Source organism: Diceros bicornis, chromosome 35, assembly GCF_020826845.1.
Source record: "Diceros bicornis minor isolate mBicDic1 chromosome 35, mDicBic1.mat.cur, whole genome shotgun sequence".
NCBI classification, from domain to species: Eukaryota; Metazoa; Chordata; class Mammalia; order Perissodactyla; family Rhinocerotidae; genus Diceros; species Diceros bicornis.
Genome location: NC_080774.1, coordinates 21,908,176 through 21,936,016, shown reverse-complemented (window position 1 = coordinate 21,936,016; position 27,841 = coordinate 21,908,176). Strand labels below are relative to the sequence as shown.

At 51.4% G+C, this 27,841-nt stretch overlaps 1 protein-coding gene across 3 annotated transcripts in view; it reads left to right on the top strand.

Moving 5' to 3' along the window:
- TTC28 (tetratricopeptide repeat domain 28) overlaps positions 1-27,841 on the top strand; it is a 600,025-nt gene that overhangs the window by 545,496 nt on the left and 26,688 nt on the right. For all 3 annotated transcript variants that reach the window (XM_058531684.1, XM_058531683.1, XM_058531685.1), the window contains 2 exons: positions 7,907-8,047; positions 23,587-23,731. In XM_058531684.1, coding sequence (XP_058387667.1) covers positions 7,907-8,047; positions 23,587-23,731 — 286 coding nt within the window. The remainder of the gene's footprint in view (positions 1-7,906; positions 8,048-23,586; positions 23,732-27,841) is intronic.

The following is a 27,841-nucleotide window of genomic DNA, read 5'->3' as shown; positions in this document are numbered from 1 at the left end:
GGTCAGTGCCCTCCTTCTCTGCTCCTCCTGCCTTGCCACCCAGCTCACATCCCTTCTCTCCCTCAAGGCCTTCTGGTCTCCGCGTTATTGAACTGTAACTACTGAACTGTGACTACTAGTTTTGTCTGCAAAGCCAGCCCTTTTTTTGCTGTTCCTTTTGTTTCAGATCATGGCCATCAGAAGAATGGCCAAAATCAGGCCATGAGTTCAAGTGCTCCAGGGGCTCTTTCTGTACAACCACTGGCTGTTTATTCATTCATAGTCAGTTCATAGTCAGTTTCTCTCTTTCTTTCTCTCTCTTGTTCTCTCTCTCTTCCATCCCTCGCTGATGATTCAATCTCTCTCTATATATACATGTACACACACCACTATGTAATAACTTTTTGTGTGTGTTGCAGGGATTAGTCTAGCCCCTTTTCTGAGCTTCTCAGGGCAGAGGCTGTCTTCATTTGGAGTAATCCCAGTACCAGCTAAGGGCCTGGCACACGTGAGTCGCACAATGAATGTTTTTGAGGGCTGGTCGGCCTGATGGCCAGATGGATGAATGAGTAGCACCAAGTTTATCTTACTTTTCTGAATCCCTCTCAGGATTTGGTAATAGTAGGATTTCTTTTATTTTTTTAAGTTAACTTACAGTGTGTATCAGTCAGGATCAAAGCAGGAGCAAGAAACCACACAGTAATCTGAACAGGGATAGTTTTAAGATAAAGAATTGTTAACTATAGCAGAGATTAGAGTAAAAAGAGATTGGCTAGTAAAAGTATTCCAAAGAATACAGGAATAGCAGATATAAGGAGCAGCCACTACCCCTGAGGGTTGAGATAGAGTGCCCAAGGAAGAGGGCCCCCACCCCCACCAAGGGCTGAGATCTGGACCTTGTTGGAGAGGGCACTGCCATGGCTCACTCTGTGTCAGAGAAGTTGCTGTGACACCACACCAGTGGAACTTGCTGGAAATCCGCCCTCATAATTTGCTGGAAATACACTCTCTAGGGTGCTATAGAAAGCTATTCACATGGAGATGTCTCACTCCACTACAGAACCACCCAGGGGGTCATTACCAGGGGAAGTTAATGGCCACTGGGGGCTGCTGGCTGCCATGCACTGCAAAAGTGGGGTTGTGGAGAAACCACCCAAGCTGCAGGATCTGGGTACTGGGCAAGCTATGTGCACTGCAGGAGCTGAACACTGGAGAAACCGCCTGTGGCAGGAGCCAGATGCTAGAGACGCTGCTTGCCCTGCAGGAGCTGGACACTGGAGAAGCTACCCACGCAGCAGAAGCTAGGTGCTGGAGGAGCTGCATGTGCTTCAGGAGCCTGCTGAATGAAGCACACTAGAACCAGGAAGGCAAAACCCCCGGCTCTTGCATGTCTCTCCAGTGCCTCTCTACTGACAAAGCTCAAACTGCCAGCTGGCAGAGGAAAAATATTTAAAGGGCCATAATCCATTATGTTAGAGCAGGCAATGAAGGATGAATTTGGAGCATAGAGGCAATAAATGGATAACTGGCACACAGTAAAATTTATTCTTTTGGTGTACAGGTCTATGAATTTTAATACATGTATAGATTTGTGTGGCCACCACCACGATCAGGATAGAAAATAGTTCTGTCACCCCAAATAACTCCATCTTTTTATAGTCATTCCCTTCACCTCCCTCTACACCTACCTCTGGCAACCACTAATCAGTTCTCTGTCACTATAGTCTTTTCTTTTTGACAACATCATATGAATAGAATCATACAGTACATAACCTTTTAACACTGGCTTCTTTCACACATTCTAAAGTTTTTGAGTCTTCCAAGTTGTTGACTGTATCAATGGTTCATTCCTCTTTGTTACTGAGTATTCCGTTGTATGGATGTACCACAGTTTGCTTATCCACTCACTCCCTGAAGGCCCTTTGAGTTGGTTCCAGTTTGGGCAGTTATGGCTAGAACTGCTATAAACCTTCACTGATAGGTTTTATGTAACACAAGTTTTCATTGCTTTAGGGTAAATAAATTTATCTCTTTAGGAGTGGAATTGCTAGGACATATGGTAAATATATATTTCACTTTATAAGAAACTGCAAAGTATTTTCCAGAATGACTATACCATTTTGCATCCTCCCCCACCAGCAGTATATAAGAGTTCTAGTCGATTTGTCTTGCCAGCACCTGATATTGTCAGCATTTTAAAATTTGAGCCATTCAAATAGATGTGTAGTGGTATCTTGTCATGGTTTTAATTTGCATTTCTCTAATGGCTAATGACATTGAACATTTCTTCATGTGCTTATTTGCCATTCTTATATTCTCTTTGGTGAAGTGACTGTTCAAGTCTGTTGCCCATTTTTTAAATTGAGTTGTATGTTTTCTTATAGTTGAGTTTGAAAGTTCTTTACGTATTCTGGATACAAGTCCTTTAACAGATATGTCGTTTGCAAATATTTTTTCTCAGTTTATAGCTTGTCTTTTTTTTCTCTCAACAGTGTCTTTCACAGAGTATAAGTTTTCAATTTTTATGACATCAGTTTTATCAATTATGTCTTTATGGATCATGCTTTTGGTGAGATGTCTAAGAAATCTATCAGTAGTTCCATGTCACAAAAATTTCCTCCTAAAAGTTTTATAGTTTTACATTTTTATATTTAGATCTGTGATTCATTTTGAGTTAATTTTTGTATAAGGTGTGAGGTTTAGTTCGAGGTTTATTTTTTTCCACGTGGCTATCGAGTTGTTCCCAAGCCATTTACTGAAAAAGCTATCCTTCCTCTATTAAATTATCCTCTCCCCTTTGTCAAAAGTTGATTGGCCAGATTCAGGTGGGCCTATTTTTGGACTCTATTCTATTCTGCTGATCTATGCATCTATCCCTTTACCAATACCACACTGTCTTTGTTACTGTAGCTTTGTAATTAGTCTTAAAATCTGGCAGTGTCATTCCTCCAACTTTATTCTACTTCTTCAAAATTGTTTTCCCTGCTCTAGTTCATTTGCCTTTTCATATAAATTTTAGAATCAGCTTCTCTGTAGCTACAAAACTGTCTTGAGATTTTGATTGGAATTCTGTTAAACTTGTAGATCAAGTTGGGAAAAATTGCTGTCTTTATTATGTTGAGTCTTAAAATCCATGAACATGGTATGTCTCTCTATTTATTTAAATCTTCTTTGATTTCTTTCATCAGTATTTTGTAGTTTTCAGCATACAGATCTTGTGTATGTTTTGTTAGATTTATATCTAAGTATTTCATTTTTAGAGCAATTATGATTGGGGTCATTTTTAAAATTTCAGTTTGCAATTGTTTGTTGCTAGTATATAGAAATATTGACTTTCTGTGTGTTGATCTTGTATCCTACAACCTTGTGAAACTCCCTTAATGGTGCTAGGAGTCTTTTTGTATATTCCTTGGCATTTTTTACATAGACAGTTATGTCTTCTATGAATAGCCAGTTTCTTTTCTTCCTTTCTAATCTGTATGCCTTTTATTTTCTTCTCTTGCCTTTTTGCACTGGCTAAGACTTCCAGTACTGTGTGAGCTAACATACTTACCTTGTTCCCAAGGTAAGCATTCAGTCTTTCATCATTAAATTTGATATTAGCTGTAGACTTGTTGTAGCTGTGCTTTATCAAGTTAATGAAATTCTCTTTCATATTCCTGGTTTGCAAGTTTTTGTCATGAATTGGTGTTGGATTTTGTCAAATACTTTTCTGCATCAATTCATATAAACATGTATCTTTTTCTTTAGTCAGTTAGTGTGGTGGAATATATTGATTTATTTTTCAAATACTGAACAAGCCTTACATTCCTGGAATAACCCTACCCCCCTTTGACTGTGGTGCGTTATTCTTTTTATATGTTGCTGAATTCTATTTAGTAATACTTTGTTAATGATTTTCATGTCTGTTTTCATTTGTAGAATATTGGTCGGTTGGGTTTTTCCCCCATGTTATCTTTGTCTGCTTTTGGTATCAGTGTAATATAGGCTTCATAAAATGAGTTGGGAAGTGTTCTTTCTTCTAGTTCCTGGGAGAGGTTGTGTAGAATTAGTATTATTTCTTCTTTAAATGTTTGTCAGAGCCTGGACTGACAGCCCTCAACTGCCTTCCAAGTTCAAGGCCCTCCACCATTCTCTCCTCCTCTTCTTCCACTCTTCTGCTTAAGCTCAGCTGGGCTGGGCTGTTGCCTTGGCCATAAATAGCCCCCACACTATCTTGTCTCCACATCTTGCTCATACCATTCCATCTGTGTGGAAGCATCCTCCCCCACCCCCCCAGTGTCTTCCTGTCAAAGTTCTAGCCTTCAAAATACCTCTCAGATGCAGCTAATTCCAGAAAAGCTTTTTTGCCCTCCCTATCCTGGTTATAGGCTGATGCCCTCCTTGTGCTCCTTAATCTACCTTAGCCAGTAATCACTAGTCATACTAGATTGTAAGTGCCTTGAAGGCACGTGTAGCCTGCCTGTTTAGCCTCTGCAGTTCTTGCACATAGGTCCCACTGAGTAATCATTGTTGAATAGAAGGGAATGGAATCAGGGCCTGTGGTGATCATCCTAGGTAATGTGCCATCTCTAGAAAGTCTCTCAGAGAAATAGGAGGGGGTGATTGTGATTTGAGGACCACCAGTGGCAGGGCACTCTTGGGACCCCTGCTATATAGATGAGGCTTGTTTTGTAAATGGGAGATTCCCTTATCTGTGACATCGCCTGTTTGTTTTTCCCTTCAGTGTTAATACTTTGAAGGGTCACGAAATAGGAAACAACCCCATTAAGCATGAGATTCTGAAGGCTCAGTCAGCAGCCGACAGCAAGAGTGGAACTGCAAGATAATGGAGGCCGATACCGCTTCCAGCCGATTCTTTTCTCCTTTGCAAAGCGCTGAATGACAAGCAGATTTCTCAGCTCCAAGCAGGCAGTCACATTCAGATGATAAATGTGTCCCTGGACAGAGGAGCTTGTTGAGTGATATTTACCAGGGTCTCTGTGAAGGGCCCTCAGCTCCCAAGGGAGGATTTCAAGCCTTCAGCTGCTCGCTTGTTCAGCTGAGGCTCGTGGGGCAGTGAGAGGAATGAAACTTCACTCCCTGCTTTCTAGTGGGATGGAAGCCATGGTGATTTGTTTAGGTGCTCAGAAGTTTCCTGGTTTCTCTTGCTTCCTGTGTTGACTCCCTCTCTCCCCTAGTCAAACCCCAGCAGAGAGAGGCTTGAAATGTGTGAGAAGTTTAGAGCCTCAGAGGGGGTGGGACGGGGAAGTCAGTGCCAGAGACCTAGGCTGGGCTCAGTCCTGGCTGTACCACTTAGTGCTCCTTGGCCCAGTTCCTCGGCTTCTCCAAACCTGTCTCCTCAGAAATAAGGCAGGGGCCGGCCATGCGGCTTAGCGGTTAAGTGGGCACGCTCCGCTGCTGGCGGCCCAGGTTCGGATCCTGGGCACGCACCGACGCACCACTTCTCTGGCCATGCTGAGGCGGCATCCCGCATACAGCAACTAGAAGGATGTGCAACTATGACATACAACTATCTACTGGGGCTTTGGGGAAAAAAAGGAGGAGGATTGGCAATAGATGTTAGCTCAGAGCCGGTCTTCCTCAGCAAAAAGAGGAGGATTGGCATGGATGTTAGCTCAGGGCTGATCTCCCTCACAAAAAAATTTAAAAAATAAAATAAAAAGAAATAAGATGGATATGATAAGAGCTACCTCACAGGGTTGTTGTACATATAAATTAAATCTGTGTAAAAATACTTTGTATGTTATAAAATGCTCTCTGGCATAAGTCATTTATTCATTGAGCAGTTCCTCGTTGCACACTTACTGCATGCCAAGTGCTGTGCTGGGTTTGTAGGGCCATTTCCAGATTGTGTGGGCCAGGAAGAAAAGCAGGCTAATGGCCTTTACCAGCCATCAGCGTGGTTCTGGGGTGAAGGCGAGTGGCTGTCCCAGAAATTGTCCCTCTGTGCTATCCCTGAAGACTGTTCCATTCTCAACACTTCTCTAGGGCTTCAGCTCTTGGGAACCTTTCCCAGTGACTGGGCCTTTTCGGGCCTGCTGCAAGGAACATGGCTGAGTCAGGATTCTGGTGCTTAATTATCAAGTATGCTAGTCTGGGTTCTCCAGAGAAACAGAACCAGTAGGACACGTGCGTGAGCGCGCACACACATACAGATTTATTGTAAGGAATCAGCTCACATGGTTAGGGAGGCTGAGAAGTCCCCCTACTGAGAAGTTGCAGTCGGCAACCTGGAGACCTAGGAGAGCCAAGTCCAAGTCTGAAGGCAGGAGAAGACTGATGTCCCAGCTTGCAGACAGTCAGGTAGAGAGAGAATCTTCTCTTACTCCGCCTTTTTGTTCTATTCAGGTCCTCAATGGCTTGGATGGGGCCCATCCACACTGGGGAGGACGGTTTGCTTTCCTCAGTCTATTGATTCGGATGTTAATCTCATCCAGAAACACCCTCACTGACACACGCAGAATAATATTTTACCAACTGTCTGGGCACCCCAGGGCCCAGTCAAGTTGACACAAAAAATTTACCATCACGCTAGGGTTGACGTTCATGTAGAGCATTCAAGTTTACCAGGCAGCCTCACACGCTGTGTCTCATTTGGCTCCATAATGACCCACTGAAGGGGTCATTACCCTTCTCTGTTATGAAATCCTGGTGTTTGAAGCAGGTCATGTTGACCTGAAACCCAAATCTCAATGTACCGAGCCTCTTCCCTCTGGGCGACTGGAAGTCTGTCCCTTTCCAGATCCCACTTCTCCAGCACGTGAAAGCCTTGTGCATCAGTGAGTCTGTCTTCTGCCTCCAGTGCCCTGGTGCTTTCCACTCTTCCACACTGGACCTTAGTCAGCAGGAAACTTTGAACAAAGTTGTCGTATGGACTGAGCGTTATCTGTGGACTAGATGTCACTCGGCATTTCCACAAAGTCTGAACATAATTATCATGCCAAAGGAAGGTGGACACTTGGTATAGAGATCTGCTTTTGCCAAGATTGTGAGGTGTGGTAGATTGTGAGGTGTGGTGAGGACTGGGAGGAGGACGGCCGCAGGTGGGCAGTGCTCCCTCGGACGTGTTTGCTCCCGTTGCGTCTGTCTTGGTCTCATCGGGCCACAGTGCACGGCTTTTACGTTTAATAAGCCTTTTGTCATTTTAATCATGCTGATGAATCAACGCACTCCTGAGTATTTCTGTTTATTTAAAACCCATTGTGAGATGATCTATTACAGTCTGTCATAGGGGAAATATGAATTTATTAATTCAAAAATTGTACCATCCTCGTGCTGAGCTTAGAAAATGGGCTTCAATCAGCAACGTTTTTCAAGCCTGCATTTCAAACAGTGCCTGCTCTGCCTGGCATTGCAGCCACTTGTATGCATGTCTGTCTCCTCGTCTGGAAAATGCCTTTTTGGGCTGTGTGTCCCCAAGACCTAGCATGGTGCCTGGCACGTGGTAGGTACTTAGTTACTGTTTCTGGAATGGAATGGACTGGAACTCATGCTGGGAGGATTGCCACATAGCCACGCTCACCTGAGCTTTACTCTGGATAGGTACCCAGTCAGCCCACCACAGACACAGCTAATGTGCTGTTCTTTCAGTAGAAAGTTGTTGAACAGCTAATGCGTGTCAGGCATGTGCTGGATGCAAGGAGTGCAATACTGGTTCAGGCACAGCTCCTCCCTGTAGAGAGTTCACAGCCGAGTGGGGGTGACAGCCAGAAACAACCAACCAGAGTGCATTTTGGGAAGCAATGGACAAAAGAGGGAAGATGGTTGTGAGGACACCAAGGAGGACGCAGGGTAATGCTGGCTTCAGGAGGCACTCAGGACCAGGGGTTCGTTGGGCAGTGAAACGGCACAGAACCTCAGAGCAGACTTTCGTAGCTCAGCACTCCCTCTCTCTGATTGGCTTTCTCTGCAATTTTTACTTCAGGGCCTGTGCCAGCAGCGAGACGGAGAGTGAAGCTGGAGACATCATGGACCAGCAGTTTGAAGAAATGAACAACAAGCTCAACTCAGTTACTGACCCCACTGGCTTTCTGCGGATGGTTCGCCGCAATAACCTCTTTAACAGGTGCGTGTGGGCTCTGTCGCCCAGGCCCATTGCAGTGCAAGGTGTCCTGACCACAGATGATGTGCTTTTGGCGGATATTCCTTCAGCTGGTTGGGCTTTTGGCCCATGTCGTGTGTTTGCAGAAGCGAGCGTGATGCTATCATGGCCCCATGCTCCTCAGGGCCTTGGCATCAACAGCAGCACCTCCAGGTCAAGTGAGAAAACAGGCTTGTTCAAGTGACAGGCTTGATGTGACAATCTGCATTTGGCTGGGTTGGGAGGCCCAGGCGATGGTTGGCCTCTTCTTCACATAGTCTCAGAGCTGACTTCAAACACTAGGCAGACACCAGACCGAGTAGCTTCACATACTTCTTTGCCAGCTTCTGCTGGTAACTCATGGGCCAGGTACCTGTGCTGACCTTCCTGGCCTGAGATCAAGGGAGGCCAGGGAGGTGGGGATGCTGGCATTGCTGGAGAGAGAGCTGGTCCAGACCCAGGCCCACTCGTCTACCCTGAGACCCCATCTCCCTATTACTTGACCAAATAGGCCTTCACAGCTTTGAGATGAGTCAAGGTTGGAATTGCCAACCAACACACCCCTGCATCTTTTTATCAGAGGTAATGGCCGAACTGCAACCAGATAAACAGGGGCAGATGGTTGGGATTGAGGGGCACCTGTCCTGCTGTCATTTGGTTGCCTAGCAACAACCCAGGAGTCACATTTACGTAGACCTTTCCAGAAAGACATCCTGCATTCTCTCAGGTCCTTGCCACAGCCCGAGGGCCTGACTCTAAAGGGCAGCAGGTTGAGCCTGGAACACAGGAGGGAAGTGACTGTGCTCTGGGTGGAGGCAGCCTCTACCTGGTGGCCCTGCTGTGTGGGCATTGTGTGCCCTGTCTGTTCCTACTCCAGGCCCTGGTTTCCTCTCATTATTGTGCTGTCAGGGTGACAAACTTGTGTTTACTTTCCCAGGGGTGAGCTGAATGGGCCAGGAGCCAAGGGCCAAGGATGTAGGAACTGGTAGCTTGGTTAAAAGGAGGCCAGAACTTCAAGTCGGATCACCCCCCATCCTTCTTCTGCCCTGCCTCCTTGGCAGGTGTCCCTCGTGGCTTTTAGTTTTATGTAGAGACACGGCCAGGTATGAGGAGGCACGGGATCAGGCCTGGGCTCCCGTCCTCCTTGGCCAGCTTCGCAGCCTATGAGGCAGTGGATTCTCAACACTTCCAGGTGATGTGATCGTGGTTGTAAACTAGAGTGTGAAGAGCTCAGGGCTCAGGTTCTAGCCTTGCTGCTTGCCAGCTATGCGACCCTGGGCAGGCGATTTCCACCACTGTCAGCCTGTTTCCTCATCGCTGAAATGGGGACAAGCTTCTTACTTTGCAGGGTTCCCTTAACCTGGGAATTAAAGGGGCTAATATATAAATAACACACTGACAGGCTTCTTAATGCATAGAAGGCACCGTACAAAAGAGGAGGATTGGCAGATGTTAGCTCGGGGCCGATCTTCCTCATAAAAAAAAAAAGAAAAAAAAAAGTACTTTGGGCCGGCCCTGTGGCTTAGCAGTTAAGTGCGCGTGCTCCACTCCTGGCGGCCCAGGTTTGGATCCCGGGCGTGCACCGACGCACCTCTTCTCCGGCCATGCTGAGGCTGCGTCCCACATACAGCAACTAGAAGGATGTGGAACTATGACATACAACTATCTGCTGGGGCTTTGGGGAAAAAAAAGGGGAGGATTGGCAATAGATGTTAGCTCAGAGCCGGTCTTCCTCAGCAAAAAGAGGAGGATTAGCACGGATGTTAGCTCGGCTGATCTTCCTCACAAAAAAAAAAAAAAAAGAAGGCACCGTACACATGGTAGCTTTCTAGTGTTTTGAGTAAAGTGGGAAGGACAATGCTAAACTTGAATTCATATGATAACGTTGGTGGATAAACTTTGGAAGGGATGAAATTTCTATGGACCTGTGCAACAGTGTTGGCCTCCTTGGGTTGTGGCCTCACCTGCCCTTCCTCTTCCCATCCCACCTCATGTCTTTCACGTGAGAGAGTGCCAAAGGCAGGCTGGCAGGTGTCCATGGCCCACCTGATCCCAGGGGGGCCAGCAGTCAGGAGCTGCTCCTCTGGGGCCTCTGGCACTACAGTAAGAAAGAGGTCAAACCAGGTGTAGCTGAGGTCCTAGCTTATCATCCCTGGATGGGAGCTGGTGTGAATTTTGAATCATGGAGTTGCTCATTTTGAGAAAATGGTTGTGGTCCTTCCTAACGGCTCTGAGATAGGTCCTATGAGCATGATACTATAGATTAATTCATTGGTTCGTTTAGACAATGCAATCTGTGCCCGTAGCCAGGCTGAGGACTGGGCCAGCCCCAAGGCTGGATGGGGAGCAGCAAGACCTACAGCACTGGAGCCCAGGCCTCGCTGCCTGGCTGCTCTGCACCCTTCCAATTGTGACCTTCTAGAGGCTTCTAAGGGCAGATTGGATGAGGGGAAACAGCCTGCATTCTTTCAGCTTCAGTGCTGTGAAACGTAAGACCCAGGACAGGTTGCCACTGCGTGTACTCTCTGCCACTTCCCGACGAGCCCAGGAAGAGGGGGGCTCTGGCCTCCATCAGAGGGGAGCAGAGCTATGGGAGGGAACCACAAAGGCAAAGGTATCCTTGTCAGTTAGAACGTCCCGGGCCCTCACAAACTTCTAGTCCAGCCTCGCATCTCACAGCTGAGGGACACACACAGGCTGGGGAGGTGGAGACCTGCCAACTGCCCTGCCAGCCTGGGCCTTCTCACCTCGAGGCATGCCAAGTGTGCTGCCCTGCCCTGCCCTGCCGTGGGGTCCCAGGCCTCCCTCTCTGCCCCTTTCATGTCCAGGGATCTTGGCTAGGAGGTGGGCTGGTTTATCACTGAATGGAACGGCTAAGAAGCAGCTTTTCTGCAGACTGCTGATAGTGACTAGGGCTTGCAGAGCACCCATCCCCTGGAGCCCGCAGAGGTGAAGTGGAGGCAGCCATGTGCATAGGGCCTTGTGCGCGCTGGAGCAGCACCAGCTCCCTTCTGCGGGCTCTCCAGCTCAGTGATTCATGGTTCCTTGGCCCTTCTGTTCCGGGTGGTTTGCTGGACTGGTTTGGTGATGAGGCTGCTGTAGCTGATACGAGTCAGTGACACTTGGCTTCAGAGCTTTCTCTCTTGCCACTGTAGGACTTGTCTTTGTTCTGCCTTTGTTTTTGAGGTCTCCCCAACCACTATTTTTCTTCTTGCCTGTGCACTTAGGTAGAAAATGCATTTGTCAAGCCCAGGGCAGGTACCACTAGTGAGGAAAAACAAGGTTTCTTCTCTTGTTTAGCACCTTGACCCTAGATGGTTCCCACAGGGGAAAGCAGCAATCCTCGGAGAGGCCTCTGCCTCTCATCCTGCAGAATGCTTGGGAAGTTATGTTGAGGGCTGGAAGGCCAGTGTGTGTGTGTATGTGTGTGTGAATGTGTGTGTGTGTGTGTGGGTGGCTGAACCTGGGAGCAGTCAGTAGTTCACATTTGCTGCAGAAAAGAGGGAGAAGAACGAGACAGACTTTCAACCGCACCTGGATTCTAGGTCCCAGAGAGGTGTCTCGGCATTGAAGGTGCACCCATCCAGAATCAATTAGGAACAGTATCCCAGAGAAATGTTCTGACTTATGTTCCCACTGCTGGTGCAACATGCATCCTCAGTCTTTACTTTTCCCCGTTATGGCTATATGTGTGATGTGATGTGGAGAGGGGCTTTCCTGTCACCCAGAGATTAGTGGCTAGAGCCAAAACAGAGGACAAAGAAGTGTTAAGTCTCCCCATTCTAAAGAGAGGTGCCACAATGGGCCCAAAGCCCTCCCTCAGGTCTCTGTGACCTTGAACTAGCGCCCTAGAGACACACACCACACCTCTAACAGAAGACTGGGTGAAAGAATCGGCAAGTGACACTCCTTGGCCTGGTGGCGCTCCTCCAAGAGAATCAATCACAAAGATTTGGGGTCCTGCAAGAAAAGGAGAGAGGCATCACCATCCCATGGCACCAGCCTCCTATGACTGTGGGGCAGGGAGAGAAGAGGCTAAAGAGAAGGGCCAAGCAAGAGTGGGCCCACCACAGTATGGTCTGCATGCCCACCACTAGTGTGGCACAGACATGTAGCTTTCTCAATGGGTGGGTCACGTGGGCTCTGCCTCTTGCTGATTCCCCACCCAGGAGGCTGCCTACTGGGCAGAGGGCCTCAGCAGCAAGAGTTATGAGGTATGCAGCCAGTGGCAGGACTAAGGGGACAGGGGAGCCAGAGCTGGTGCCCTGAGTTGGAGGGTAGACGGGGAAGCCCTCAGAAGCCAGGGAAACACATGGAGGGACATCAGCAGCACTTGCCCTCTCCCACTGCCCTCAAGGCCAGAGAGTCAGGTCTTGACAGTCGGGAGGGAGGAGTGCTCCCAGAGCCCGCCCTGCCCCTCAAATCCGTGAGCAAAAGCCTGGTCTGCAGTGGAGGCAGAAGGTGATGAGGTGTACTCTGCATAGGAGGCGGGGGGCCACTTCCGCCCAGGATTCCTAAAGGCATGGGGAAGAGCAATGACTGGAGAGAAATAAGTGTCCCCACAAGGTCAGCCTAGTCAGTAAGCTGGAGACTGTGCAAACCTGTGTCCGTCTCTGCATTCATGTTGTGCAGGCGTCTGCATGGGTGTATGGTTATGGTTCTTTCTAAACATCTGCGTAGGCTGCCCTGAGGCAGCCTGCAGCAGTGCCACAGAAGTCCACTGTAGACTGGGAGGTGTTCTGTTTATGTATTCCTAGGTCTGGGCAGTTTTCTGTAATGAGGCACATAGTAGGGGGAAGAAACCTTGGGCTCTGGGCCCAGACAGACCTGGATTTGAAAACTGGCTCTACCTTTTATTAGGGAGTGACCTTGAGTCTTTTATTTTTTCATCTGGAAAATGGGGGTGATAATGCCTATTGATAGCGTTGTCATCTTGGGTCTGAGGTTTCCCTGGCACCAAAGGCCTTTTATTGGGGGGTGAATCAACCACTTTTTGAATCAAATCTCCACTCCGAAACCTGATTGGATAGCTCAGTGCTGCTTCCCCTTGCTACCTCTCTCTGGCTACCAGATACCAGAAAGACTTTGAATAAATGCAGAATGATGACCCAATTGGATATCAGTTACAGCCACAGCTCTGGCCTTGAGTCCTGAGGTTCCATACTCAGCTTCCAGCTGGTATCAGCCCAGCTGTTTTCTGCCTGGCCCTGGCCCTGCCCTGGCCCTGGCCCTGAGCCAGACCTACTGGCTCAGAATCTACCTTATGACAAAGTCCCCAGGTGCTTCATGTGGAAGTAAAATTGGAGAAGTGCTGCTCCACCTTTCCTGAAGCTAGCCCCCAGTGTTCCTAAGGGCCCTGAGCTCAGAGCCCTCCAGGCCCTCTCCTCCTGCATCCCCCATAGCCCTTATGCCACCTCCACCTGCCATGATCTCACACCCCAAATGCAATTTGCTTGGCTTGCCGCCAAGACGTGCCAGGTCAAGCCTGTAATGTGTCCGGCCTCCATCCCTCTGTCTTTTCCCATTGCCATGACCATTCTTGAAACTCACTCTCCTGAAATTGCCGTTTAATGTGATCCTAGGAGCAAGTCACAAGGTCGCCGATGCTTAGCGAGGTTACTGCCCAAGTCTCCCAACTTGTCGGTGCAGAGCTGGGCTTGGCCCCCGCCAGCTGAGGCGCCGTTGCCTGTGCTGCTCTTGTCACTGCCTGCCTGGCCAGCAGGTTGCTGGTCTGGCCATCCTGTGCTGGCTAGAGCACAGTCCTGATTGCTCGCTCTCTCGCTCAGGGTCCCAGGGGCTCCCAGTGGAGTCGAGGTGAAGTGGCAGAGGTTGGCATTTGAGTCCTAACAGTCTGGCCCTGCCATCCTTCCTGCCTCTTGGTCCATTCTCCCCTTACCCTCTGTCCTAACCTAAAGGGACCATGGACCTGCCTTTTCCTACCTCAGGGCCTTGGCTTGGGCAAAGAGGGCTTTTCCCTGAGGTCCCTTCTCAAACAGCCCCTTTCCTGAATCTGACTTGGATCGCCCTAACTGAAAATAGTTTTCACCTTCTCAGAATTCCCTAGCACTTTATCTGTCAGATAAGGAGCCACTGCCTTTTGCCTTGCATTTTAGTTACCTGTGTCCATGCCCTCTCACCTCCCAGGCTGCACCCTCGCCCAAGGCCGGATCCTGTCTGATTTCTCTCTGCATCTCCCAAGGTGCCTGGCCCTGTGCTTGATGTTAAGTAGTGCAGGTGCTTGCTCATTTATGGAAGGAAGGAGAGTAGGTCGGCTGCTCAAGATTGAGACAGACATTACATAACAACGACAGTGCTGATGATGGTGATAGTGGTGACCATCTGCTGGTTACTTACCAAGAACCCAACGCTGTGCTAAGTGCTTTACATATATTATCTTCGTCCCTGCAACAGCCACAAGGGGTGCTATTGTAACCCCTTTTTAAAGGTAAGGACACTGAGGCTCAGAGAGGTTAAATTAGTTGCCCAGGGTCACACAGCTAGTAAGTGACAGAGCCAGCATTAGGATCCAGGTCTGTCAGTCTCCAGAGACGGTGTTCTAGCCCCCCAGATCCACACTTGTCTAACACCCCTGCCAAATGATCACTGACCTTTGCTTGAACTCCCCCAGTGACAGGGAGCTCAGTACCTCCTGTGGGAGTGCATTCTGTCTTTGGACAACACTGGCTAATACAGCTCTGGAGGTTCTTTATGAGCCAGTGAGTGAGACTCCACAGGTTTGTTTGGGAGTGGAGACAGACTTGGACCCACAAATTGCCTATGGGTACAAAGCCCTTTGGAAAGGTCTTGATGTATTGATGGGCATGCATCAGCTGTGCAGGCCACCACACACAGGGTCATCTTTTCTTCTCTCCTTCCCTGAGACGGGGATAAATGAGCAGGTGCCTGCATCCACTTGATAAGCCTGTCCCCCGCTGACTGCCCAGCTCGGCCCATCTGTCCTGAGCCCTGAATGGGTCAGCAGGTAAAGCCTATGCAAGGCTGGCCTAGGCATCAGGTTTTTCCAAGGCAACCATCTCCAGGCTTGGCCGGGAAGCCTCATGCACATTACAGCAAAGAGCAGATGGCCATAGCAAAGTGCTCCAAGTGGGCAGAGGCCGTGGCTCCTATGGGAGGGAGGGCCCAGGTCCTCTTTGTGGACACGTGTGCCACAACCCTTGACCTAGGCCGTGAACCTGCCCACAAACCCAACATTCCTGGGAGAGCCCAAGAGCAAGAGGAGGGAAACCACATGCAGCCCAGACTCATCCCTGGGCTTGAGAGGAGCCAGCGTCGCTGGAAGAGCAGGTGTCCCTGCCTGAGCCCACCCAGCCTCGTGGCTCTTCTCCTGAGGAGGGAGCCAGACCCAGTGAGCCAGGCACTTGGTAATTAAGGAGGTGAGCAGGCAGAAAGTGCCGACAGCTTATTGAATAAGTACTTAAAACGCAGCATTTGACAGCCTTCATCTCCCAGAGGAGACAGCTCTTCGTGTGAGGATGTTCATGGTGGAGAGTCACTCAATGGTATCAGAGTCCTTTTTTAAATTGAATTGAAGCATCTCTGGCAACTTGAATATAATGGATTTGCCAGTTAATTTTTTGATTGGTGCCTTAAAACCCAGGTACTTGTTCAAATCTCAGGACAGCTCCTCTCCCTCAGGAGACCAGTTCAGAGTTCAGAGCCCCAGAGGGGACTTGGGAGCATCCTGGTCAGGGCTCAGGGCAGCGAGAAGGAACCAAATGGTGTTACAGGCAGCAGACCCTGGTGGAGCAGGAGCTCTGCTCACTGTCTGCCGGGTGCTCCCCAAAGCAATCCTGGCTGTGGGCAGGAACCCCACTGAGAGAGGTGGAGGGACTCTCTGGTCTCAGGGGAGCAGAGGCAGGACATCGCCCAGCCCAGGACAGGCAGCCTGGCTCACCCCTGCCACTGTGAGTGCAGAGAGGAGGCCACTCGAACTGGCCCGTGGAAAGTGACAGTGTGTGATAAAGACATCCAGAGAAGATGAAGAGCCCTGTGCCTGAGCAGAGGGGGAAATTCGTGGCTGAGAAAAGGCAGCCACACCTAGAATGAGCTCACTGCCACAGGGAAGCAGCCTCCTTCCTTGTTCCTGCCCCCTGCACAACCCTGACCTGGGGCAAGGTCCTGCTTGCAGAGGGCCCTGGAAACTGCTGCTCTGTGCAGTGTCTGCCATCCCGGGGGAGAGGGCGCACTCCAGATGAGAGTTCAGGGCCTGAGGTCGTGACAGCACTAGACCTCAGACTCGCCAGAGAACAAAGGACCCCCAGGCTGCAGGCTTCCTGTTGCCTGGCTACATTGAGGAGGAGGGCCCTGCCCCTGACATCACGGCCTCTACCTACAATCTCTGTTTACTCATCTGTAGCATTGAAGGGGCTGGGGGGGCAAGGTGAGATGTGCCTTGCAGTGAGGATTCCAGTGGTCGCAGCCCAGACATGGCCTACCCCAGAAGATGCCCCAGATGGGTCAGTTTCCTCCTCTCCTGGCCCTTCCAGGGATCCTAAAAACGTCATGGCCAGATGTACCCTGAGGTGAGTGTTCCTGGCTCAGCTTATTCCATGGCCCTGTGTCCAGACAGTCAGACAGCGGAGGCCCCAAGTGCCTGGTGGGAATGGAGAGCAGAGGGATAGGACATGGAGAGGTGGGAAAGGAGAAGACACTCCAAGGCGGCCTCACCCTCCCTCTTGCCTTCAATCTTGAAACCACATACGTGCACACTCACTGTGCCTCTCAGGCCTTGCTTGGTCCTCATGAGACTGTAAGATCCAGGAGAACAAGAACCAAATCTCCCTGTTCCCTGATGTCTCCTCACAGTCATCCTGGGCCAGCTACCTGGGAGGCACGCATTGCCTGAGGGAGGGAACCCCAACATTTCTCCTTGGTACCTGCCTCTGGGTCAAAGTGCGTGTGGGGTAAGCTGCAGCCAGCCTGATTATAGGCAGCTCTGGTCTCTTGCGATTCTTTGGGGTTGCACCAAGCTCTAGGTTGCTGGCTCCTCCCTCCATGCCATAGAGACAGGGGAGATGGAATCATGGGGCCAGGACGGCTCCGACCATCCCTGGAGTCTTCAGGCTGGGCCGGGGGCCTGTCCTTAGTCTCAACTGAGAAGGAGTCGAGCCCCTGCTCCCTGTTTCCTCCTGCTCATTTAGCTCTCCATCTTTGAATGTGAAAGCCTGCGACACCAGTGTGTGTGTGTTGGGGTGGGGGACTTTCCATGCCCTGCTGTCTGCACAGTGACCTAACTCCCCTCCTTAAACATCAGTGTGCGTGAGCTCGAGAGAGTCTGAGCGCACAGGTCTTCTGCAGGCCCATCCCAGTTATAAATCTCCCTGCCTGGGGAATAGATCTCTTCATCCCTGAGGGGAGATTCATGAGCAGCAAGTGCTGCCCAGGCCGCCTGGTGTTTGTCATCATTCTAGAGACATAAACTACACCCCGATGCCTCTTCCCTCCTCAGTAGGGCTTCACATATCATCTCGTGGCTCTGCATTCTGTCCATGAGAGACCAGGTGGCTCCCTGCTTGCCTGCCAGCCTCCCCTCACCCTGAATACGTGCTCGCTCCCTCTCTTTTTCCTGCCACCACGTAAACAGCCATGCTGCAGGGAAATCAAATATTTCTCCGGAAGTAGATTAATAAGCACAATCTGAGGAATGAGCTAATAAAGACGGTATGGTGGGAGAAAATCCTCTCTTCCGTGAGCTAGGCTGTCAGTCAGCCCCACAGGGGTCCCTGGCAGTAAAATGGACAGGCCTCGAGGAAAGCAAGCCAGTGCCACCTGCTGGAGGCGTGTGGCGGTGCATCTGTGAACCCCGGGAGCCCAGCCCTACCTCACCGCTCCCACAAAGCAGAGGCCGCCTCTGTCAGCTCCACCTTTATGGACCCAGCAGTGGGGAGGGCAGAAGTCAGGGCAAGTCTACAGGTTGCTCAGCGTGTCCTGAAGGCTGGGAAGGCGCAGTGAAAACCTCTCCCCTGCAAGGTGGGAGACCTGGCCCCTGCCCTGCCCGGTGCCCAGTGCAGGTTTCTTGCCCTCTCTGAACCTTGGCTCCTTGTCTGTAAAGGAAGAGCAACCCCGCCTCGTAGAGCCCTGAGAGGGTGACGTGGATGTGGCAGGCCTGGCAGGTGCCTAAATAGGTAGCGCAGCCCCTCTTGCAGCTCAGACTCCTGCCACCTGGGAAGCATTTCCACTTCCGTCAAAGCTCCCATTCTGATAAGTGGAAAGCACCATTCTCTCATCTTAGAGTCCAGATTGCTGAGACAGAGAGAAGTCAGCCAGGCAGAAAGGCCCTGCAGAAATCAAAGCGGTAAGGTAACCGATGGCCCGCCATCAGGGACCCCCACCCCACCTTGTGGCCTCTCCTTCACAGTGCTATGGATGCACCAGGCCATCGTGACGGTGCCAGGAAGGAGGCAGATGTGCCTGCAAGGAGGACGGTAGGGAGCAGATCATCCCACACACCTGTTCACACCTGTCAGCCACTGTTGCCTGGGGGCTCAGAGCCCAGGGCACCTGCTGCCATTGGGCTGGGACGCTGAGATACTGACCACGGACGTGTGCATCAGTGGTGCCAACTCTCCTGGGCAGATTATGGCACTTGAAGGCTGCACTCCCACCCCAGTGCTCACATAGGGCGAGCACGGGGAGGGCTGTGGGGGTTATGGTGGTGTCTTGCCGGTCAGCAGAGGGGTTAAAAGAGCCACCACAGTTTTGATGGCTGCCTAGATTGAGTAGATTTTCAATTTTTTTAAACTAGAAGAGAGCTACAAGGACTTTAGTCCAACCCTTTCATTTTACTCTTTTTTTTTTTTTTGGTGAGGAAGATTGGCCCTGAGCTAACATTTTTGCCAATCTTCCTCTATTTTTTATATGTGGGACACCGCCACAGCATGGCTTGACGAGTGGTGTATGTCTGCGCCCAGGAACCGAACCACAAACCCAGGCCGCCCAAGTGGAGCATGCTGAACTTAACCCCTATGCCACTAGGCTAGTTTCTCATTTTACTCTTTTACAAGGAAAAGAGAGGAGTAGAAAAGTTACATGCTTTGCCAGAGTCACACCGCCTGTGGGTGACAGAGGCAGCCTGGCAGTCCTGTTACATTGTCAACATGCCCAGGCTCAGGGCTAAGGAGCTGACTGCTTGGCTGTTTTGAATTATTGACTACGTCTTTATGCAGATCCCTAGGCAAACGTGCCCCAGTAAATAGCTGTATAGGTCACTGTAAATGTGGCAGTAAAACAGAAGCAAGGCACGAGAGGGAGCTCGTTGATTGCAGTCTGCACAAGGCGGCTGTGGCACCTTGTCTACTAATTGTGGAGGTGAGAAAACTGCTGGCCCAGGGTGGGGCTGCATCCTGCCTCGGGGTCCCCGCCTGAGACCCTCCTCACACCTGCACCTCAGGAGGGCTCCGGCATTAGCTTTGTTGTCCTGCCCTCTGATTCTCTGCCTCTGGGGCTCTTGTCCCTGGGAACAGCTCTCAGTGGGGATCAGCACGTGCCCCTGCTGTCGAGACAGTGAGGCGCCGGGGCTGCCAGTGTGCAGAAACCGGACTGCAGCTCCCGCCTGAAGAGCTGCTGCAGAAGAGGTGTCAGCGCGAAGCAGAGAGGCAGGCCAGGGAAGGCCACTGCCTCGGGGCTCAGGGGTAGCTCGCAACAAATGCTTCCCTCTCGGGGAAAAAAGTCTTGAATGGACTTATTTTGACCTCAAACTATGGTTTCAGGTTGGTTGTTGTTTTGTTTTTTTAACCACCGAGTATTTTCTGGGCTTTTGTTTTCACTTTGAAAAGAATATTTATTTCTAGGGACAGGTGCCCTCTACTAAGCACGCATCAGAGGCGTGATCTCAGGGGCTTCCTACCTGACCCGTGTAAGAAGCTGTGTGGCCAGGTCCAGGTGCACCCACCCAGGCTGGGCTGGCCGGGGTCAGTGCCCAGGAACTATTGCTCCAGAGACGGTTCATCTATGACCTGCCAGGCCTCGAGAGAGGCCAGGGTGGGAGGCTGAGAGCCAGCACTCATGTGGCATCCAGGGACAGAAGTCAGCAAGTATAGATGGGGTACAGGTGGGCTTGACAGCCTGGGAGAGAACAGGGCAATGTCAGATGCCATAGGCGGGGTGGCTCGGCCGAGGCTCAAATCCAGGGACTCCACTGGTGGGTCTGCGTGCCCTAGGGTGCCCTGACACCCTGCCAGGGCCTGGTTATTGAAGAATCTGCACTGCCTGGAAACATACAGATGCCCAGAGAGGGTATCTCAGGAAACCTCTGCAGAGTAAACAGGTGCCTTGATCACTGTATGTTTACCAGCTCTGGCCAGACATCTGACTGGCTTTGCAACTGAAGCTGGCTAGGGCTGAGGGTAGGGTGTCACATGGCTGCTCTGCAAAGCCCAGCCCTGGAGACCAGCAGGAAGGTTCTCAGGGAAGGGTGTAGACAGCCTTCCTCTGATCATCCCTAGGAAGGAATTAGCCTCGGGTGGGGGGAGCTTCTTGTTCAGGCAAGCCTGGTGTTTAAAGAGGTGGGCTGGCCTCCCCCACAGGCCTCGTGTCCTCCCCACAGCATAACCCTGGGGCCCCAGGCCCACCTAGCCCTCTTACCCTCCAGCCTGCAGCCCCGACTCTTCGTCCACCTGCCCCCCACACTCACTGTCCCAAGCACCCCAGTCTCCATTCCCAACGTCCGTGCCTGTCTCTACATAGTTCCCTTGCCTTGGAATGGCCTTCTCCACCTTGTCCACAGGCGGGCTAACTCCAGCTTCTCCCTCGTGCCCACATTAAGTGGCCCTCTCCCAGAAAGCCCTGCCTCGGCTCTGCCTGACCAGCAGCTCGTCAGGGGCTTGTGCCTCGGTGTTTTCTCGCAGCCCTGCACAGGGACCTGCGGCCTGGTCCCTCTATGGACCTGCGTGCCTGGCACATCGTGGGCAGTGATGCATGTGGAATGGATTAGTGTTGTTGGGCCCCTTTAGGTGCCTCTGGCACTGCATGGGGTTCAATAAAAAGACACCACTGCCACTGTGCTTGTGCTCCAGAAGCCTCAGCCTGTCTCCCACCCCTGCCCAGGCCTCGGTCGCACTTTCCCATCAGCTAAGACTCTCAACACCTTTCAGGTTCTGGACGCTTTGCAGCCATCCTCTCCAATCCTGACACTCCTTGCCTGTGGGCAGTATTTCCCCTTTCTGCAGATGCAGAAAGTGAGTCCCAGAGGGTGAGTGACCTGCCCCAGGCTGGGATTCACACCCAGCAGGTCTGTCCGCCACACACTTCCCCACCTCCCTCCAGACATTTTCCTCTTTTGAATTGCCCTTCCCTGGCGCTTCCTTGCCATGCTGCTTCCAGAAACCAGGGAGCAGCTCACACTGCCAGCAGGGTGCCCTGCCCAGGCTTCCATGGCCTGTCCAGCCTGACGGCCTGTGCCCTCAGACTCCCCTCACCAGGGAGGAGTCAGACGGGCCAGGTGTGTGGTTCTAATTTTTTGGAGTAAGTAGCGTGCTTTGGGCCGGCTGGAAGGGGCGCCCTATGCCCTCCCGTGCCACTTGGATTATGCTGGTCTCCTTGTACCCCAGAGGGGAGCTCGTGGGGATGCTCTTTTCCCAGAAGCTTTTTAGTTCAGAGCCTTGGGGTTTGTGGAGCGCCCCATCAGTCACCCTGAGGACCTGCAGTCACAGCATTGTCTGGGGACATGGCACTCCCACTGGACGTCTGCTGCTTCATGAGACTCAGGTGCCCCAAATGGGGTTGCAAACCGCAGTCCAGGCAGACACACGTCTAGGGAGTGAAACGAGAGGTGCACAGCCAGACGGCGCTGAGCAGTCCTGCTGCCACCCCATAGTGCTGTCTTGACGGCAGCACGGGCTCTCTAGGCAGGGATCCTCGTCCGCACACACCCAGGCCCATGTGTAGGAACACACAGTGCCGTGACAGACACTGCATGTCATGCCAGAACGTGTCCTCTGGAGAGCAATTTGGTACTCTCCTCCAGGGGAGTGTTGCTCTTTGCGGGTATTCTGTGGAATTATGTGAGCCTCTGAGTGTCACTCCAGGGTCATCTGTGCTTCACTGGCTCTGACGGCAAAGACACGCCACGGCCCCAGCGCTTCTAATTGCATGTTTCCTGAGTGAGCTAGACGGAGGAGTGGGTGTGAGCGGGCTCTCAGGCCCTCTAAGTCCTCTGCTCTTTCTTCTCTCGCAGAGAGCAGGATGGTGGGCCAAGGGTGCTCACAGCTTGGCTTGGCACGACCCTAGAATTTAGGTCAAGCGGGACGTTGCTGAGAACACTGAGAAGGGTCGGGGAAGGCAGGGGGCAGAAGCCCATACCGGGAAAACACAAAGGAATCTTTCAAATCATTTCTCTTAATGGTCATGGACCCTGGCCTGGCCCAGGAGGGAAAGCCACCTTCTGGTTTTTATTTAGGTAACAACCAAGGAGCTGCCACTGCCAGCAGCCCAGAGTGCTTACCAAAGCTCGGTGGTGTATCCAGCGTAAGACCTGGTCTCTATCCTTAAGCGTCCTTGAATACATAGCAGAAGCTCCCAAACTGTGCACAATGTTAAATCAAGGTTGAGAGACCACTGACATCCAACAGTCATGTGGACAACATCACCAGAGGCTGTGCTGAGGCCACAGTGGCCGGGCTGAGGAGCAGGTTCTGAGAAACGCATGGGGTTTGTATTGGTCCTGGTCCCTGCATTGGAAATGGGTTTATTTCCCCTGCCTGTTGCCTCTTCTGCTCACCTGTGTGGTTTGTCCTCTGTAGGTCCCCAGGGCCTACAACAGTACCTGGCAGGCAGCCGGTGCTTAGGAAACGTTTTCTAAATTAATGAATGAATCAGTGAATGTTCTCATCCTGTGTTGAGATGGTGAGACTTGGGGTCCTTGGGGTTGAAAATATCATCCTTACTAATAAAACTTTGCCTGGGAACATTGCAACGTAAATTAAAAAGCAAAACAGAAGCCTGCAGCCCACTCTGCAGGGGCTGCCTGGTCAGCACTCCCCAGTGTCCACCTGATGGGGGCCTTTGGGCCTTGTGCTGTGCTGGGCTCAGGTGGGTGCCTAGTGGTGACCTGAGCCCAAGTTGGGGCCAACACGCTCCTTGTCTTGTCCGTGGCTCCTGCCCCGTAGAGTAAGTGACCTTGGGGCACTGTCCTCCTTGTCAGTTTGGTGGCTGCCACTGATTCTAATGGTCCTCACCTCTGTCTGCACACAGCCACTCCACACAAGGATGTAATTAAATCCTTTGAGCAGCTCTTTGGAACATTTGATTATGCAGAAAAACTCCGTAGAAATGTAAGCTGTTGTGTGCAGCTGGTTTACCCTGCGGTTTCTGTCAGTGCTCACTGTTCTGTGAAAATTACCTGAAAGGGAGGAAAAGGGGGTGAAGTCGGGAGGGAGGCCAGGCCAGGCCCTGCAGTGCAGCCTCTGACCTGCCATTTCCAGGAACTGGAGCACTCTGGGGTGAGCAGCGAGTCCCCGCCTGTTCTGCGTGTACGCTGGTTAATCCCTCGGCCCTTCTCTCCCCAGGAGCTGCCAGAGCATGACGAGCTTGGTCAGCAACACCATGTCGCCAATCAAGGACGGGACCTCCTCTCTTCCCAGGAGGCAGAGCTCATTCGCCAGGTCCCCGCTCCGTGCTCTGTACGACCTGCTCATAGCGCCCATGGAAGGGGTAAGTGCCTCCCAGAGGCATCTAGGCGTCAGAACGCATCATTTACTGGTCAGTGCCCACGTGCAGGTTTTCCAGAACACGAGTCCTCTCTGTCTAGCTTCTCAGTCAGCATGTGGAAGTTAGAGTAGACACACATTCTTGGCTGGCTGCTGGTTAGTAGATGAGGCCCTGAGCCTCAAGTTGGTAGATTCAGGTTCAAGTCCTAGCTCTGCTCCTTACTACTGGGGTAAATTCAGCCTCCGCTACCCCAGGGACAAAATGAAATGATACTCCCTTCCCAGGTTGCTCGTCAGACTCTGGGAGGCTCAGGGAGGCGCAGGGCTGTGCTCGTCTCAGCAGTTGTCAGTAGGAACCACACCGTCAGTGTGGGCCTCCAGCAGGCACCCCGGGGGACACTGTGGCTCTGCCTCACCCTGCTGGGAGTGCTTCCCTACTCTCCACCTCTCATTTGAAAGTCTTGCCTGAGCAACTTCAAGCCAGGGCTGTGCTTGCTGATGAGACCAGATCCTGTGGCCTTGCCCTTGTCGGGAGTCACTGACTCCATCACAGACACCCTTGCACTTGTGATTTCTCTAGAAGGTTGAGAGTGGCAGCTGATAGGTTTTTGTGGCCTTGGTCTTTGCACATCATTTTCCAGTCCAGACACTGCTCTCTGACTGGGTGGAGGATGCCGAAGGGCTCAGGGGTCTTCGTGAATCTGAAGGGCGAGCCCATCAGATACCTTTGAATATGACTGTGTGTTAGTCAGCTCCGGCTGCTGTAACAAAATACCACAGCCTGAGTGGCTTGACAACAGACATTTGTCTCTTACGGTTCTGGAGACTGCAAGTCCCAGATCAGGGGGCCAACATGGTCAGTTTCTTGGTGAGGGCTCTCTTCTTAGCTTGCAGACAGTCACCTTCTCACTGTGTCCTCAGATGGCAGAGAGAGAGAGACAGCTCTAGTCTCTTGTCTCTTCCTTTTCTTCAAAGGGCACTAATCCCATCATGGGGGTCCTGCCCTCATGACCTCATCTAAGCTCTATTATCTCCCAAAGGCCCCACCTCCAAATACCATCACACTAGGGGTTGGGGCTTCAACATATGGATCTGGGGAGGCACACATATTCAGTCCATAACAGACCCCTAGGAGATCCTGGGGTACCTGCAGCAAGTGGAGGCTGTGCTTTGCGGGGGCCCGGCGCTCAGGCGGGGAGAGCTGTGATTGATGGGCTCTGCGAGCAGGCAGCAAGCCGGCCTGTGTACCTTCTAGTGGCTGCCTGCAGCCGGGTAGGAGATTTGTCTCTCATGTTGTAGCAGCTCTTTCTTCCGCTTCAGCCAACTGATAGAGGTGAAGCATATCCTCAGGAAACCACACCTTGACGGTGATTCCTTCGTCCCCAGGAAATGCCTATGCATTTCCCTGCCTGGCCTTCCAAGGATATGTCTCAACTTGCCTCGTATTTTTCAGGAGGCTGCACTCCTGCCAGTGCCCTCTGGACTTCCCTCACTCGGGGAGATGGGGGTGGTGGAAAGCACAGAGCCTTTGGGACCCTGCAGGCTGAACCCGCATCTGGCACTGCCCTTTCCTGGTTGGGTGATCCTGGCCAAGCTGCTTCCTTCTCCTCCTTGAGAACCTATGTCCTCATTAGAAAATGAGGACGATGAACGTGTTGGGTTAGAGCAGGGAGGGAGTAGATGGATGTGGAAAGCATGCCAGGCAGCGGCGAGTGCGCACCCGGAGCGTGGTGGCTGCTGTGCCTGGATATCTGCCTCCAAGATGGAGGTCTGAGTCGCTACCACCATCCTGCTGAGCCTTCCCTCCCCCAGGGCCTCCGGTCCCTCAGCACAGCAGCCTAGCCCTGTCTCTCCTTCCCTGCAGTACACTTGGCTGTCCTCTCCTTCTTAGGATTATTATCCTCTCAGTGTCCTCCTTTTAATGGGGGACAAGCCTACAGAGAGCACTCTGGCTCGGAGCATCTCAGATGCCATAATAACTTAGCCTGATTTATGTGCCATATCTCAGGGAAGAAATGCACACCTAAATCCTTAGGCTGACTTCTCAAGTTTTCTTTACTGCCATCAGCCATCATGCAGTCTATTTCAGTGACTCACCCCCAACCCCTGCTCTTGCCCTGAGCTCTGCATTTCACGTTGATCCTCTGGCTCCTCTGAAGGCTACTTGGACCCTCCATTCTTTCACTCACTTGGGCCTTCTGAGTCCCTTTGCATTTCCTCTTTTGCATTCAGGTCCCAGATTACTTGATCCATGAGTTTTGAATTGGCTGGTGGAGAGGTGGGGAGGACGGAGGGAGCCGAAGGCAAAGACGGAGACTCGCTATGACCCAGCATGGCACTCGGAGACTCAGGTCATCTGGAGCTGGCGAGCTCCTCTCCTCTCTCTGGCCCAGCTCAAGTGTCCCCTCCTCTTTGAATTCTTCCTTTCCCTCTTCTCTCCACTGCCCTGCAGCCTTCATCCCCCCTCTGCTGCCAGGCCCCATGTGTCCCCGATGTCTTTCATGACACCCGAGATTTCACTGGACTCACTTAGCTCCTAGCATGCCTCTTGTTCTCTCCCTTGCTGCCCACCTCACACTCCCTGAAGGCAAGGACAGTCCCTTATCTCTGTGTCTCTGGCAGCTGGCACAGGGCTTGGTACATATTGGCACTCAGTAAAGTATATGAATGGTACATGCTCCAAAGCTGCATTTGCTTTTTGGGTCTAGTTTGGCATAGAAAGCAGAAGACCCAAGGCAGAAATCAGCTAATGGATTTTCCGTGGCCCCTCTTGTGTGGCCCCTGGGAGCTTTCTGAGAGATTATGCAGCAGAAGGAAGGGGCTAGGCCCGCTCTCGAGCAGCTTTGAATCTGGTCAGCCCCCTGACCTTGCCAGCCAGCATGGTGCCAGGTTTCTGGCTTATTTCAGAGTTGGATCACGAGGCCAGGCAACATGCCTGCAGGGGACCCATACCCAGGTGTTGTTTCACTGGCTGATGCTGCCCCGGTGGCTGGGAAGGGGCTCTGTCATCAGGCAGAAATCCTCTAGGTGGAGAGCAGCACGAAGAGGAAGCTGGGGTAGGGAGAGGCGGCTCCTCCCTCCATCTGTAGGAGTGCTTCCACCCAGGAGAGAAGCTGCTACAGCACCACGAGTCATCCTTAAAGGGGATTCTGTGAGTTTATAAAATCTGCACTGTGTTTTGTAGATAGTTTTTCTCCCTGAGGTCTTTCCCCTGTGATTTAAAGAATAAAAATATACCAATGGGATTAGTGGTAGCTCGTGTCTGGACATCTGTGTTCCTCCAGGGGTGCTAGGAAGGGGAAGATTTATGGACTTGAGCCTTAAACAAGATAGAACAATGATCGTAATCATGCCTTTATAAAGAGTTAACCAAGGAAGGGAGAAAGCCCTGCCGCCAGACACGTGTGACAGCGTCCTGAAGGCTGCAGTGGCCCCTCTGCCTTCAGGAGCTACGCTGTATGAACAGATGCAACAGAGCCCCGTGCGCTCAGCTGCAGGAGTGGTCTAACCTCGAAGTGAGACGCTTATTTCGAAAGCATATCCTTAGTTCCTGATATTAAAACTATTCTCTTTTGTGACGGAGGTGTTTGAACATAGTGAAGGAGTTTGGCTGCCTCAGATGAGACATAGAGTGAAACCTTTCAAAGGCTGTTAAAGTAAATGATCAGAGCGAGAGCTTTTCCTTGTCTAAGGTGATCCATTGTGTCTCAGTAAAAACACTCAACTGAAAAGTTGGAATCTAATCAGGAGTCCCTTCCATCCCCCGTTTCATCTGTTCGTTCAACGAGTATTTATTGACTTGTGCAGGGCACACGTTGTCCTGGACCCGGAGGAGACGGCTGAGAAGTGGGCAGCAGTCCTGTATCTGATGCTCACAGACTGTGCTAAGGTGGAGTAGGCCGCCAGGGCCAGAGGCTGGTGGGCTGCACAGAGCTCCGGGAGGTCCAGGTGGAGGAGGAGGCCTGGATCATCCTCCAGCTTCCCAAGGCAAGCACACCCATCCTGCTCCAGTGGCCACTAGGGGGCGACACAGCACCGTCAGCCCGCTGCCAGACAGAGCCAGACCCTTCTCCACATTTTCAATGAAAATACAAATCAAAAGCGAAAGTCCAAG